Source organism: Sciurus carolinensis, chromosome 15 (genome assembly GCF_902686445.1).
Source record: "Sciurus carolinensis chromosome 15, mSciCar1.2, whole genome shotgun sequence".
In the NCBI taxonomy this organism is placed as follows: Eukaryota; Metazoa; Chordata; class Mammalia; order Rodentia; family Sciuridae; genus Sciurus; species Sciurus carolinensis.
In genome coordinates this window covers 32,602,667-32,619,449 of record NC_062227.1, presented here as the reverse complement: position 1 = coordinate 32,619,449, position 16,783 = coordinate 32,602,667, and the positions used below count along the sequence as shown (strand labels likewise).

Below are 16,783 nucleotides of genomic sequence, written 5' to 3'. Positions count from 1 at the left end.
TGGCACTACTGGGAGATGGTGGAATCTTTAGGAGGAAGAAAGTGTTGGAAGGAAATTACATCATTTGGAGCAAGACCTGGAAGGAGATATGGGCACTCCAACCCCTTCCTGTCTCTCTCTTTCTGCTTCTTGGCCACTGTAAGGTAAATAAGCCTCCTGTATCACACGTTCCTACCATGATGTACTGTGCTGCCACAGGCCCAAAGCAACAGGACCAAGTGACCAGGGATTGAAATCTCTGAACCAGGAGCCAAAATAAGCCCTTTCCCCTATTAATTTGATTGTCTCAGGTATTTTGTAACAGGAATACAAAGTTAACACACCAATATACTCAGGAGTTCCCTAAACCACAAAACAGCTAAAGCAGAGATAGGGTCTAGCTACCATTGACCAGGAGCTTCTGCTATGAATAGAAATAATGAGACATACATTTAAAATTTTTAATTCAAAAAACATGTATTGAGCCCTACTAGATGAATGATATCATCACATCAGTGATAAAAAGGTATCACTTTTCTGGTCAATAAACATGTGATGTCAATTCTTAATGTTGCTTAAAAATATGGAACTATTTCCAAAAAAAGTGAAGCAATCACAAGCCAGAAATTCCTAACAAGTCTCTGCAAATCTAGTACTAAAAAAGGGGAGCAGAGAAAAGCATTGTCAAAAAGTGAAAAGAGAAAATGCATCAAGTCCTAAATGTTCCCCTTTATAGATGGATCAGCTGAGGCCCAGAAGAACCCAGTGACTTGCCCAGGGCCTCACAAGGCAGAACTAAGCCCAGACCTGAGCCAAAGAGATCTCTTGGGCTTCAGGATGGCACCCCTCTGCCTAACTTCCCCCGAGTAAGAACCCTAAGAGAGGCCTCAAGAAACAGCACTGAACTCTGATCTGGAGTGAATTCTAACAGAGACCCCCAAGGTCCCTCCATGTTCAGTCATCTCAGCATCCTCATGAGTGAAGTCCTTTAGCTTTGAACTGGGGCCCAGTTGCTAAGGATCGGTGATCCAGCTTATGGAGTGTGATAGTTAATTTTGGGTGTCAATTTGGCGAGGCTATGGTTTCCAGTTGTTTAGTCCAACACCACCAATCTAAATGTTTCAGTTAAGGTGTTTTTGAGAAGAGATTAATATTTCCATCAGTAGACTTATAGCAAAGAAGATGACCCTCCATAGTGTGGGTGAGCCTCATGCAATCAGTGGAAAGTCATAAGAGCAGAGACAGGTTTCCCAAAGTAGAAATTCTCAAGACTGCAACATGGAAATTCTCCCTGAGCCTCCAGACTATTGCCCTGAAGAATTCGGACTTAAGACTCCAACATCAGCTCTTAGTTGAGTCACCAGATTCATGCAGGCCTGAACGACAGGTTTCAGACTTCCTCCACAATCACATGAGCCAATTTCTCAAAATAAATATCTATGTCTATCTACATATCTGTTTATAAATATGTATGTGTGTGTGTGTGTGTGTGTGTGTGTGTGTGTGTGTGTGTGTCCCCTAGGTTCTATCTCTCTAGAGAACACTCATACTTGGTACAAGAATAAATGATTTCATGGCAGGTGGCACATGGGAAGCAGAAATCAGCAAGTGTCTGCCTGGTAGAAGGCAATGTCCTAGCCTCATGCCCAGGATTTGAAACCCTGCTCCAACACTCACAAAACTGAAGTTGAACAGGGCTTTAAGGCTGATGACTGACTGCAATGTGAGAGGGCCAATGTTGTTCTCCTTTTTGAGGCGAGAACCCCACAAGCCAGGTGCAGTGGAGTACACCGCAATCCCAGAGACTGGGAAGGCTGAGGCAGGAGGATTGCATAAAGAAAGGGAGGGAGGTAAGGAGAGAGGGATGGAACCCTGCAACCTGGGGAGATTAAGTACCTTGTTCAAGCCCAAGGGTTGAACAAGCTTCAAACCCACATTATCATGACCGCAAAGTCATGGTCTTTCCACATCACCATACTCCTGAGAGATACATCTCCTGACAGATATATCAGGAGATTCATCAGCTATATCATCCTTTGAAAGTCAAAGGGGGAAAGGGCTTCAGGAAAGATGGAGTTGGCCACAGTATCTAATGCCCCCCAAAGAGGTCAAGGAAAAAAAGGTTGAACGGTGTGGGGGGGGGGGATATCCATCAGAAGCCCCCATTTGAGATATAAACACCAGTCAAAGGTTTCCCATAGTCACTTCCAAGACCCAAATGGAAATGTACCATTGACTTGAGTAGTATTAAAAAGTCAGAAGTTTTTGTTGGAGACTTAAATGATCAATAAAATTTAAATGGAAGAATAGATCAAACAAAGCCACAAAAAGGAAGTCGTGGTATAAATACAAAGGATAGTAAGAGAGTAGGAAAAAGAGGATTGGGGTGTGGCTCAGTGGTAGAGCCCTTACCTAGCATGCACCAGACCCTGGGTTCAATCATAGCACCACCAAATAAAACAAATAAAATAAAAAGAGTACAAAAAAGCATAAATGAAATAATGAATTATGAGAAGTGTTAAATACATAGTAATCTATACCAATATATTCCACACAGACCACAGGTAACGTGAAGGTGCTCCCACAAGATTTTCCATGAATAAGATCCCTTGGGTATAAACCAAGGAGTGGGATAGCTGGATCAAATGATGGTTTCATTCCAAGTTTTCTGAGGAATTTCCATACTGCTTTCCAAAGTGGCTGCACCAATTTGCAACCTCACCAGCAATGTGTGAATGTACCTTTTTCCCCACATCCTCTCCAACACTTATTATTGCTTGTATTCTTAAAAATTTTCATTCTGACTGGAGTGAGAGAAAATCTTATAGTAGTTTTGATTTGCATTTTTTAATTGCTAGAGATGTTGTACATTTTTTCATATATTTGTTGATAGATTGTAATCTTCTGTGAAGTGTCTGTTCAGTTCCTTAGCCTATTTATTGATTAGGTTATTTGTTGTTTTGGTGTTAAGTTCTTTGAGTTCTTTATATCCTGGAGATTAGTGCATGTGACAAAGATTTTCTCCCACTCTGTAGGCTCTCTCTTCACATTATTGATTGTTTCCTTTGCTGAGAAGAAGCTTTTTAGTTTGAATCCATCCCAGTTATCCCACTTCTCAGTCTATACCCAAAGGACTTAAAATCAGCATACTACAGTGATGCAGCCACATCAAGGTTTATAGCAGCTCAATTCACAATAGCTAAACTATGGAACTAACCTACATGCCCTTCAACAGATGAATGGATAAAGAAAATGTGGTACATATACACAAAGGAATATTACTCAGCCTTAAAGGAGAATGAAATTTTGGCATTTGCTGGTAAATGGATGGAGTTGGAGAATATCATGCTAAGTGAAATAAGCCAATCCCAAAAAACCAAAGGCTGAAAGTTATCTCTGATATACAGAGGCTGATCCATAATGGGGGTGCTGCTAGGGAAGAATGGAGGAACTTTGAATAGGGCAGAGGGGAGTGAGGGGAGGAGAGGGGATGTGGGGTAGGAAGAATGGTGGAATGAGACCAGATATTACTACCCGAACACACGTATGATTGCCTGAACGGTGTGACTCTGCAGTGTGTACGACCAGAGAAATGAGAAGTTGTGTTCCATTTGTGCACAGTGAGTTGAAATGCGTTCTGCTGTCACGTATAACTAATTAAACATTTTTTTTAAAAAGATGTCTTGTGTTCTCAATATCTTGGGTTCTCTGAATAAAGTATAGTGGGGCTGACCAAGTGTATTCCAATGGAGTCACCACTCTCTCCCAGCCAGCTCAGCTGCTGGTCATCACCCAGCTGATTGGAGCCAGAGGTCCTCCCTCTGCCAGCCCCAAACAAAAGGGGAGCGGGAGGAATGCACCCTCCTAATTACAAGCTGTGAAGCCTGGAAGAACTTTGCAGGGCATTTCTGTCCATTTGGTGATAAATGATCTCCAGAGACTCGGAAAGGGAAGCTGTGATTTAGCAAGTGTAGGTGTTTGTCCTGGTTTCCTGCTCTCACAGTGGGCTCGTTCATTCCAGCAAATGCTGCCTGATGATTCACTGGAGGCCAGTGATCATCTGTGCTACTCCCTGGAGGGAGCTAGTGTTTGGAGATACTGCAACCTCTGAAAATCTCCTCTGGCCCAAGTTTCAGGATCGTGTCCATTCCTAAACCGATTAATGAAGAAGCAGTACACAGCATAGTAAGAAGTTGCCAGCCTCTGCCCAAATCGAAGATGTTGCTCACAGTGTTTGGTTCTTGAGTTTCATCCGCTGACTGCTTAGCCTAGCCCAGAGCCAAGGCTACTGAGCCACAAAGTCTAGAAACCCGGATTCTACACTGACCAGCCAGGACTTAATCTCTCTGGTGCTCAATTTCCTCATGTGGACCTCAGCAAGGGTGGAAGGGTCAATCTCTAAAGTAATATAAATCCATGATTTAAACAAATAATTGCACAATGACGTATATATATTTCCTTAATCAAACATCAAGAGCACAGTTTCCACCAACACCTGAACCACCGGCCACACAAATAAACTGCCATTCCCTCAGAAAACACAAGAGAATTGGCCGAAGAAAGATATAGGAAATTGAGACTTTCTGAGGAAGAAGTTTAATATACTCTTAATGGACACAACAATGAATTAAAAGTTATGCCGACATCAAACAGTATTGAACACCTAGAAAAAAACTTAACCAGAAAAAAACTTAAGCAGAAGACATATATGAAGAAATATTTAAAATATTAGTGAACACAGGAAAAGATTTAAATAAATGAAAGACATACTTTATCTTGGACAGGAAGATTTAACAAAATAAAGATACTAATTCTCCATGAGCTAATCTAAACTTTAATATTATTCCAATGAAAATACCAACAGAAATTTTTTAACTGAACAAGCAGATTCTGAAGTTCATGTGCAGGGCTGGGATTGTAGCTTAGTGGTAGAGCCCACGTCTAGCATGCACAAGGTCCCAGGTTCAATGCCCACCACTGCAAAATGAAAACAAAAGAAAATTTATATGAAAAAATAAATAAGAACGATGATCAAAAAACTTTAAGTAAGATTACTGAGAAATGATGAACAGTCTATTAAAATTCATTTAAAAATATAATAAAGCAATATGGTATTGAAGCATTAAATAAATGGATCATTGGCACAGAACAGAAAATCAAAAAGTAGAATCAATATAGTTGTAGTAAATATATGTCCCACATAAGAAATTATATAAGAATACATATTCATATGAAATTTTACATATTTTTAATCAATAGGAAGGAAAAGCATTACTCAGGAAATAATGCGGGGATAATTAGGTTGCCATTTGCAAAAATATAAGATTGAATATATAGTCTACATTTTATAACAACAACAAAAATTCCAAGTGGAAAAAATGCAAACCTCAAAAATAAACTATAAAATACTAAAAGAAAATGGATCTTTAAAAGTAATCTGAACAATGGGGAAGGACTTCATAAATATTTCACAAAACTTTGAAGCCATAAATGACTGATCAACTGAATTACTTTAAGAAAAGAGGTCAGGCACTGTGGTGCACGCCTGTAATCCCAGCAGCTCAGGAGGCTGAGGCAGGAGGATCGTGAGTTCAAAGCCAGCCTCAGCAACAGTGAGGCACCAAGCAACTCAGTGAGACCCTGTCTCTAAATAAAATACAAAATAGGGCTGGGGATGTGGCTCAGTGGTTGAGTGACCTTGAATTCAATCCCCGGTAACTCCCCCCTCCAAAAAAAGAAAAGACCATCATAATTTTTTAAAAAGCACAAAGTCAAAAGGAAAACCAGGAATAAACATATCTTTAAAATATATTTCAAACAAAAAAGCCTACTTTCCTTAGCATACAAAGAACTTCTCAAGTCACTAAGACCAATAACCCAATCCAAAAAAAAAAAAAAAAAATAGGCAGAAGTTATACACAGAGACAGGCAAAGAGTTCACAAACAAGAACTACCCAGGGCTCTTAATCACAAGAAAAGTGATTTGATCTCAATCACAATAAGATAAATGCAAAAGAAAAATCAGAGACACAAGATTGACAAAGATCTGTTAGATAACAGATTCATTTGACGAATAGTGTCACATGATCAGTGGAAGTGCAAATGAGACAACCTCTACAGAGCCATTTAGCAATAACTATTCAAATAGAAAAGCGATACCCTTGACCCAGTAGTGAATGCCACTTCTAAAAATTCATCTTCTAGGTACATTTGCATGTATGCAAAATGACACAGGCACCGCATATTAATTATAGCATTACTTGAACAGATCAGCACAAGACACTGATTTAAATAATGAACACCGGTGAACTGAGAGGAAGTAAAGCAAACTTCAAGCAATGTTTATAGCATGCTATCACACATGTAAAAATAAAGTGAAATACGGATACTTTTATGCACTTATGCGTGCACTGCCAGTTAACTAATCTATGCAAGAAGTTGAAGTTACATCTAGGAGAGGAACTGAATGCCTACCGAACAGGGGTGGAAAAGACAATTAGTTTCCACTGCATTCTAGTTTTTAACTTTTGAATTTTGTACTAGCCAAGAAATTTGATGAGCATAAGGCCAAATGCGCAGCTTCATCAGTATGATGCTGGGCCTACAAAACCAGATTCTCCAGGGAAGGACTGAAGGACTGTGCAATTTTAATAAGCACTGTGTGAGTCTCGTGCACACAGGAGTTGGTGAACCCCTGGTGCACAGCATCACTGGTAATGCACACTTATCAAAGTAATAATAGCAACAATGATGTAAGCAGTAATGAACACTCACCAAAGAAGATAAAGCCCAAGACACCACTGCCAAAATCTTACGCAAGTTTTCCTGAAAAAAAAAAAAAAGAAGAATTCTTTGGCACAGTTGAGCACAGAAAGATTTTACACCACGATGAGGTATTCCTCGTGCTCTCTGGTGCTCTGTTTTAACCACTATTAATAATTCCTCCAAGTTTCTATGTTTCGCAAAATGCTCTCCCCTAATTTTTCAAGTTAGATAAGAACATCACAAGCCTTCCTTGAAGTTACATGAAAAAGAGAAGGGAATTTCTCCAGAGCTAGAGGAAACCTCCAGTAACCAGCTAACAACCAGGCACTCGGAAAGCAAATATCTAAGCCAGGCATGGGAACATACATCTACAGTCCCAGCTACTCAGGAGAGGCAGGACAATGGACTGAGCCCAGGGATTTGAGGCCAGCCTGGGCAACATAACAAAACCTTGTCTCAAAAACAAACAAAAAAAAAAGAGTTAAACATACAGCTAACTGGAAGAAATGTACATATGTCCTAATTTTCTTCAATCTAGACATACCTGTGTTAACAAATCACAGCTGTGCATTTCTGAGATTAGGAGAGAGAAGGTGCAGCCTCAAATCCCAAGCAGTGCTGGCTTTCTCTGTGTTCTTCCATTTTATCATCTTTCAATAAAGATGAAAAGACAATATGCTGTAGTGAATAAGAGCAGCTCAGGAGCCAGACTTCAGGGCTCCAATCCCAGCTCTGCCACTGTAGAACCTTGGACAAGTTACTTAACTTCGCTGTGCTCAGTAGATACATCTGTAAAATGGGGAGAGTGCTGCCTTATTTGCTCAGTGTAAGTAGATAAGTTGGTATGTGTGAAGTACTTGGTATAGAAACCAGCACATTGAAAGAACTATATCAATATTTGCTACTATTATCTCAGACCAGTCTTTGGAGCATTAAAGGAATAGAATTCACACATACACACACACACAAAATTGTTAAAACCCATGGAAGGGGGTGGAGTCCCTTGTATAGAAACTGTCACATCAAAAGTGCTATCTAAATATTTACCATTATTATCTCTGTCTTGGAGTGTTAAAGGACAAGAACTCACAAAAAATGTGGGTAAAGTTCACGGAAGCGGGTGTAGAGACAGAGGAAAACTCTGGAATAGCTAACGAGAAGGCACCGAAAGCAAACAACGAAAAGCTGGTGTTTCCAAGAAATAAAAAACCCACTACAAGATATTGAAGTAAGGGGCCAAGCAAAGCAAAGCTGTTTTTTCCTTTTTCTGCGAACTGTGGCGCTAGCAGACTTTTCCATTTTCCGGTCTGGGTTTGTATCGCTGTATGTTTTATATCAGGAGCCTCAGACCAAATAGGTTGGGTGTTCCCTACCACCCAGTGGCACTTCTTACCATCCCCTGTGCTCATGAATATGACCAGGACTCTCATCCTCTGAGGCCTTGGCCTCTATAGACCATCCCATGAGGAGGTGAGGCAGCAAGAAGAGAAATAGGAGACTCCAATTCCCTGGCTCCTCACGAGGCACCTCAAACTCTGGGAACCCAGATCACGTCACACGCCCACCCTCACTACACACAGAGTCTGCCTCTGGACTGTGGGATGCAAAGGAAGATGGAAGGAACCTTTGAGACGACACTGCTGGATGTCTGGTAGTCCAGAGAAAGGAAACACTTTGTCCCAAAGTCACCAGATGTCTAGATAATTATCTTAACAAAGCGGATCACTGATAACTGAAATGTAAGCGCTGCTACAAAGCAAACATCATTTCATCTTTAATTGCTATAGTTTAACCATTTTCAAAATGTTTATTCTTGAAAAAAAAAGAAAAAAAGGGCCAGGCATGGTGATGGATGTCTATAATCCTAGCGACTAGGGAAGATGAGGCAGGAGGATTGCAAGTTTGAGGCCAGCCTCAACAACTCAGCAAGATTCTGTCTCAAAATAAAAAGGATTGTGCATGTGGCAGCAAAGGAACCCAGGTTTCATTCTCCAGTGCAAAAAAAAAAAAAAAAATCAAGCCACCAAGCCAAATAAATCTAACTTAAATAGCAGACACCAGCTATGGAACAGTCCACTTCCCCATTACAGCTGTGGGGAACAGTGCAGTACCAGCGGTCATCTGGCTTCTGTGGGGGAAGCTGTAGGATTCTTGGGGAAGCATGGATGCTCACTCAGATGTGAGTTCAACATGCACCTGCAACGTGCTAACAACTAACTGTCCTTTAGGATCTGTTTGACATGACTAGAAATGATTTATAGTAGGTCCCTATGAACTTACTTAGGCCTTTAGCCTACCTATATCTTGCAGCTAAACCAACTAAAACACCACCTTTTCTCTCTTCTGTGTGTCCTACAATGTCAGCTTCTTGCCCCTCATTACCCCACTCAGAGGTCATAGACAAAGCAGCCTGCTCAGAGTCCAGCTGCTGAACGTTCAGCCACACAGAATCCAGGGCAAGGTTCTCAGGTAGCCAGAGTCACAGGTACCAGATTTGGACCCACAGACCCTATTTAGAAAGACTTTGTCTAGCAAATTATTCTGTATTTGTTTCCCACTTAAAATAAACTCTGCTGGACATGGTGGCACACTCCTGTGATCTTAGCAACTAGGGAGGCTGAGGCAGAAGGATCAAAAGTTTGAGGTCAGCCTTGGCAACCTAGTGAGACCTTTTCTCAAAATAAAAAATAAAAAAAAGGATTGGAGATGTTGCTCAGGGGTAAAGGACCCTGGTTTCAATAACCAGTACCAAAAATATAAAATAATCAAATTCCTAACTGACTGCTAATTAGAACCTTCAAGCAACAGGAGATAACTAGTATTGCCAGACTGATTTATTATTTCAATCCAGAAACAAAAATTAGTCAGAGCTGCCTGATTGTGAGTCTGCTCTCTTGCTTCTCCCTTCCCTTACACTCAACCCCTCATATTCACTTCTCAGAATCACTGGCATGCAAGAACCCAGGGACAATGTGGGCCCATAGAACTTAATACACACTGCCCCAAACTGGAATCTAGCAGAGCTACTACTGAGTTGCCCTCCCAGAGCTAATTTATCTATGATCTGAAATAACACCAAATTTCCAAGGCCCTGGGAAAATATTTCCCATGAGCAAGAAGTTAATTTATTTGCAGGGGGAAATGAATGGCTCCCTTTGCTTTCCTGACCCTCCCATAGGTACCAGGAAGCAACGTTAAGTGACCCTGAAGAAAGACTCCAAACAGAGCCTTCACTTATATAAGATGACCTAACGTCAACCAAGGGTGACAGAGGACATAAATTCTGTAACCCACGCTAATGGGTCTAAGAATCTTTTAAGCTAAGGAGCACTCATGAGAGAGCATTGGTTTTGTTTCTGTATGACATACTTTAAGGGAGGAGTGTAGAGATTGTATATTTGGGGGCTGGGGATATAGCTCAGTTGGTAGAGTGCCTGCCTCGCATGCACAGGGCCCTGAGTTCAATCCCCAGCAGCACAAAGAGAGAGAGGGAGGGAGAGAGAGAGAAAAGAGATTGAGTATTTGGAACCAGTTGTGGAACTTCTACTTCATGCAATCACAGGTAAGAAAGACATCATTTAAAAGACTCAGATCAGGGGAGTTTGTTGTATTAGGACAGTCGAAAAAAGTCCCTTCCCTTTCTTCTGCCTCTTGTAATTTCTTTCCTGATAACTAGAATTCTTTCCTCTTTGTATTCTAAAAGAAGGGAGGGGAACTTTGGCAATTTAATGACATCTTAGGATTGGAAAGAGCAATATTTGAGACCACCTCCCCCCCCCCAAAAAAAAAGAATCATTTGGAAGTCACAATAAGAAAAATTCATTTTTCAGTCAAAGCATAGTAATTTTATCAAAGCATATTAACTTTAACAACTCCCAACCCACCAGAAAGCACTCAAAGTAATAAGAACCGTAAGAGAAGAGAAAAAAAGAATGAGCTCATGAGGGTAATAATTTTCTCTTGCTGTCAGAGCAGCCCTGTTCTATAAAACCATCAGCCCCAGGCAGACTGGAATCTCTCACGCATCTTCCCTCCAACTCCGCCAACCCCCTGGGTTGAGGGAATCGTCATTTCTCTCTCCTCAGCCTTATTCAAGAAGTGCAGGTGACCTAGGGGACATCAGACTCTTAGAGACCATAAACTTCGGATACTCCACAGGAAGTGAGACATTATTCAAAGCGCCCGTGTTGGAAGAGCTCTCGCCACTGTCTTTCAAAGTCAAGTTAAGGTTTAATGCTTACTACGTACCAAGTACTGCACTGCGCTCTCTATGTGGACTATATCAGGTGAACCTGAGTTATACTTCATTCACCTTATTTTGCAAAATTAAGAAAAATTAAAGCTGGATAACTGGCCCAAGTTCACAGGGCTGGTTCATTGCCATGGAGAGACTGATTTGCAGGCTAGGTCTGATTCCATTCTCAGGACCATGAACCACTATTCTAGTCCTTGGGGTTAGAGCAGGGTGTTTGTGGGCTTCTGTGAAATCCCCAGATCCACACATAAGCACACACACCAGCTCCAAGTCTGGCAACCAGCACCACCTACCATTTCCTAACATAGAGAGGCACCTGCCACTCAGGAAGATTCCCTGCTCTTAAAGATTCAGACTGAATCCCTCAGAGTGGCTGTAATAAAGATACCAAAAAAAGGTTCAAAATGCCTCATATTCAAGGAGCCCGAGTTAAATACCACCATTTCGTATTATGGAACAGACTCCCGATTTCCTGAAATCCACCCAACAATGAAAAACCAAAGGGGCCATTCGGCTCATCTAAGTATCTGTGAGCTTAGAGGAGCTTTGAGACTTCGTGGCTCTCTACAAAACAGAGGAACCAGAAAGGAACCCATTCTGTTCTTGGGTCACTGCACATATTTCATTCACAAGGAAAGAAATCCCGGACTTGGGAATATGTTTTTCAAGCATTGATCCTAAACAAAATGCTTCTATTTCTCAGACAATGTCATTCAATACTGGGTCCTTTACACCTATAAGAATTGTTCCTGATGCAACTGAAAAATGACAACTAAGTCCACGTGCCAACTGCAAGTAAACCAAGGTACACGACAGCTCCAAAAGGACTATTTTTGAAAAGAAGGCTATAAGACAGTTTGCAAACACCATGTGCTTTTGTTTTACACGAAGATTTATAACCATATGCAGCACTGAAATGAAGTTAAAGGGAAGGTACTCGCTATACAGAAGACAAAACAATACCCTTTTTTTATTTTTAAAACTCTGGTGAAATAGTTTTCCATATGACATCCCATTTTTAAAAAATTAATGTAAACCAACCTGTGGGTTAGTCACACTATACAGACTTCAGAGTGTTTACAGATGCCTAGAATATTTACAAATGCTATTCGTTAGGTAGTAAAGTTTTGTTGCAATTTTTCCAGCACATATTCCACAGAAAAGGGAGGGTGTATATTGGTGTTCTTGTATAAAAATTCTTAACAAATGGAGAAAGGCAATTTTCCTGAGAGAAGATTTGTTCTTGAAATAGTTTTTTTAAAACAATTGGGAATATAGAAATGGGATGTAGATGTAAAAGAAGCATAAGAATGTCTAAGTTAACATTTTTCTTTTAAATTATTTTAAGTACCATTAAGTTAAAATGTTTACATTCATTATAAAAATGCTGTTAAATCTTATGCAAATGATTTAACACTGATTGCTGCAACGCAAATTGCACTTTTTAAAAAAATTATTGTATACATGGAAGAAAAATATCTTGTTTGCTACCCTGTTTACAAATTCTGACTGACCTCGGATCAGTCACACAAGATGAACTTTGAGAAATGTCAGTCACAGTGTAAATTAGTTACTATGCAGTCTTGCAAACTGAGTAATATTTTGAAAAGAGATCCAGGAACAGCCTCCAGGATCAGCCTCCAGGATGTGTACCAAATGGCCTCCATGATCTTCTCCATGAACACTTGTGAAATCTGCATGTGGAACAGGTATGAAGAAATTCTGGAATAACCAAAATCGATCAGAAGAAGCACATGATTTGGGGCAATACACGTAAAACCTTGTTTTAAAGAATCTCTCTCCATCTTCTTTAGCAGGCAAGGCCCTGGTCCTAGTCCCAGTTTTTGCAAGCCATGCAGGCGCTGACCCAAAGGTAGGCTGGCTGGAGGTGGACCTGGCCAGATGGAGCAGGTCACATTCCTGCTACACTGGCCCTTCCCCGGAGGAGCCTCATCTTCTTCTCTTCTTTAGCAAGCCTCGTGGGGAAATACACCTCTTTCAAAACAAAGGCACAGAAATCACACATCAGAGGAATGTTCTGTCTGCATCATCGCCAGTCTGGGCTGCTGGAAAAAAAAATCAGACATAGCAGGTTCAAGGACTTAGGTGGAGCCCTCCCTGCCTCCTGGGAGCAGGGGCTCAGGCCAGGGCCAGAGCGCACCAGGAATCCTGTCGCACTGAGGATGTGACTTCGGCCGGTGAGGCCAGACTGACGCCTATGTAGAGCCCGTCTTGACCTGAATACTTGAGCTCGCTGTTCTCAGGGTTGGTGCCCTCTCCTGCACCAGACATCACTGGGGCACCCGCCTGGCAGAACAGAGGGACAGAGAGAAGGAGAAATGGTTATACATCACTTTGTCAGCTGGCCCAATCATGCTAGTTCAACACATGAGGAAACAAATTAGCTGGGCACAGTGGCCCATGCCTGTAATCCCAGGGAGGCTGAGGCAGGAGGATCCAGTCCAGCCTCAGCAACTTCATGAGGCCCTGTTTCAAAAATCAAAAATTAAAAGGGGTAGGGATATGACTCGGTGGTTAAGTACCCTGAATTCAATCCCAACTTCCCTCCCACAAAAAAAAAAAAATAAAGAAAACAAATGAGAGGTCAGGACAGCCAGGATGAGGGCTTTCCCAGGAGCATCCTAGGACAAAGAAAGAAAGTCTGCCTTGCCCTTCCCTGCCCGCAGCAAGCAGGAGCTTTCCACCATGTGGTACGATGCTCCCCAGTGCCACTGACCTGATGCAGGCAACTTAAGCTCTTAGGAACTTTACCCTGTTCCCTTTAGAACTCAGTAACCACTCAACACGAGGCAGAACTGGACAAAGAAAAGCAGAACTGAGGGGATCCTATTTATAAACGTGCCAAACTCAAAGATCTCCGACAGTGAAACAAACCAAAGCACACAGGTAAACACAGGCAGGGTCTAAATGATGCTCACACAATCTGATCATCTGAAAGACAGAAGGCAGAGCACTGCAGATGCGCCCACATGGAGCCTGTGTCAGAATCTAAAGAGGAAAGCTGCACAGCTCAACATTCCCGGACACACGAAATTTTTGTGCACTGACTTCATGGAAATCAACCCGTGCATAGACAGATTTTAATATCTACCTCATTTACCTTAAGTCTTTACAAGAACAGGCCATGTTTGCAGCAGACCACATCGTAAAGAAAACGCTGACATCCTCTATCTGTCAGGAGTATGGCCATTATTTCTTGAGGCAAAAGTTCACCCTTCCCATTTCATTCATTCCTCCCATCCAATAGAGAAAGGCCAAATATTAAACATTACATAATTGAGTAGAATCAAACCAAAATAACTGGAATCTATTTAGACTATAGTTTGAGGAACAGTTGCATTTGAAAGACTTTCTCCAAAATCTAGCCATAACCAAGTACTTTTTAATCACATATCTTTCCTTCTAAATGCTCAGAAGCCCCTAATTTCTTCCACGCTTTTAGGGTTCCATTTCATACCTTATGGAATATTTACTAGACAAACAGTACATTTTTCTCACTTTTCAAATTTTTACTTTTTTTTTTTTTTTTTTTGGAATACCTAATCCAACTAAAACCTGCAAACAGATTTATCTGGTTACCTGGCTGTTACAGCCACTTCAGAGAAACCCAAGGTACCAGACATGAGCACTAACCCAAATGGACCCATAATGAGCCTTTGTGTCAGGAAGCAAACGTAGTCCCACCAGACTCCTTTTTCCAAGCAGGATCTGGTTGGCTTTATGCCTCTCAGAACACCCCATGAAGCCAGAGGCACAGCCCTAGGAGAGAAGCCCAGCAGTTCTAGTCCCCCGACTTGTTCTGTGCCCACCCAAACTTTCTCCACACCTACTGATCCTCCCCTTTCCTAGCAACACTAGGATTTATGAAAACTAACAACAATGGTACCCCACATCCAAACTTTTGTTTAAATAACACAAGTGTAGAAACTAAAACTGAGTGAGGGCTTTGGATGCAGGAAAAAAGGCAATGTTCACAAAGTCATTTGAGATGTTTGAAATGTAAAATAGATTCTTTCGAAAACCTTGAAATAACTGCAAAATCCTGTCACACAAACTGAACACTCAGGATTTGGTGAGATTTATAAACATGGTGATTAATGTTAGCTCCTAATTTCAGAATCTCCCATTATAAGCAAATTCAATGCAGGACCAGATTTAACCCCCAAAGAAATAAACCAAAGGATGATATTCAATTACAAAAGAATTATCTGTTTTAGAAAGAAACTATCAAGCCAGGCACAGTGGTGCACGTCTATAATCCCAGTAATTTAGGAGGCTGAAGCAAGAGAATAGCAAGTTTGAGGTCATCCTGGGCAACTCAGAGAGACCCTGTCTCAAAATAGAAAAAAAGAAACAAAGAAAAAGAAAGAGCTAGGGATATAGCTTGGCCAGAGAGCACTTGCCTGGGTTGGTACCACTTTAAAAAAAAAAAAAAAAAAAAAAAAAAAAAAAAAGAATTGTTGATTAGAAGAAAGCAAATGCCCTTATAATATAATTGATGTCACACCCAGCTTTGCATAGATCTACCTGTCCCATAAAAGGCACATCTGCAGGTCTCTGACTAAATGACTTCACCACTGCAAGTGCTATTTTGGAAGCAGCCCCCCTGGAACAGCCAGGAAGTGCTAAGACAGTCTCCACCTGTCTGATCTGTCTTCACCACCACAGCCAGGAACCAGGAACACAGTTATGTTAGCAAAGCCCTCACTGACAGCCTTGCACTTGGACGAGGAGATCCCGGCTACATGGAGAGCCAGGAGACTTACACACTGGTCAATAAGACCACTCCGCGGCCTATCGTGACCAGTGAGTTGCTGAGACAGGGAGGTGGTAGCCCAAGAGTCAGAAGAGGAACTGCACAGGCTCCCTCAGCAATGGGCCAAGGCAGCCCGCTCAGTGGCAATGAGCTTGGGCTCCAAAGTCATGCCCTGGATCGGCCACCTACTGAGTGCATCGCCTCCTGCAGCCTCCTCCTCTACACGCGGGTCCTGGCATTACCTGCCACAGGTATGACTGCAGATATTAACTGAGGTCGTGTTTATGACATGTCGGTGCATCGGTGGAACCATTTGTTCCTCTAAGAGGGCATGCAGGATGTGGAGCAGCAGGCACCCGGCCGGTTCAGAAGCGAGCGAAGCCAGCTGAAACGGAAGGGTTCAGTATGGGCATGGAAAGTGATCAGGTGGGAGAGGTCAACAGGTAGGACTGGCATCAAGCATTCTGGGCCTCAGTGTCCTCACTTACTAAGTGGAACAAGAGGCACCTACACTATAAGGTTGTTTTAAGAATTAGCTAAATACCTGCTTGAAAAGCCCTTATTAACAGGAATGCTATTCTTCCACCTTAGCAACTATCCCAAAAGCTACCTGTTGAAATAACTATGCTTTTCTTTCTTCAGATTAATAGTTAAGCTGTATGGCAGACCCAGAGTCATATCGTCATGGGCTCACAAACCCCAAATGATGTGAGTGATCTCTGGGGCTGTCCATCAGTGGTCAGAGTTTTCCTAGCATGCTCAAAGCCCTGAAGAAAAAAAAAAAAAATGGAACAGGAATTTGTGTCCATGGATTGATAACCTAAAAATGAGGACATAAAAACATTTAAACATGAAATACTACAACAAAAATTTTTTTTACAATACTACAGATGGCCAGTGTTAGGTGACTACCTCGGTCCCCTCGTCTGTGACTGATGGAGCTATAGAGTCTGGTACAAGCCTTACAGAGGGTGGCAGTTAGCGGTAGTGCCCAGGGCCATCTAGAA

At 41.7% G+C, this 16,783-nt stretch overlaps 1 protein-coding gene and 1 long non-coding RNA gene across 4 annotated transcripts in view; both read right to left on the bottom strand.

The window, feature by feature from the left end:
* Positions 1–4,568: 4,568 nt before the first annotated feature.
* LOC124965676 (uncharacterized) lies at positions 4,569–8,618 on the bottom strand. Its single transcript, XR_007105220.1, has 3 exons — positions 7,289–8,618; positions 6,754–6,804; positions 4,569–4,956 (listed from the first exon to the last, which is right to left on the bottom strand). It is a non-coding gene; the product is annotated as an uncharacterized LOC124965676 (long non-coding RNA).
* A 3,326-nt stretch (positions 8,619–11,944) lies between these two features.
* Gata6 (GATA binding protein 6) overlaps positions 11,945–16,783 on the bottom strand; it is a 29,797-nt gene continuing 24,958 nt past the window's right edge. For 2 of the 3 annotated variants that reach the window (XM_047526522.1, XM_047526523.1), the window contains exon 7: positions 11,945–13,306. In XM_047526522.1, coding sequence (XP_047382478.1) covers positions 13,139–13,306 — 168 coding nt within the window. In that variant the 3' untranslated portion in view covers positions 11,945–13,138. The remainder of the gene's footprint in view (positions 13,307–16,783) is intronic. The other variant, XM_047526526.1, reaches the window with a different exon arrangement.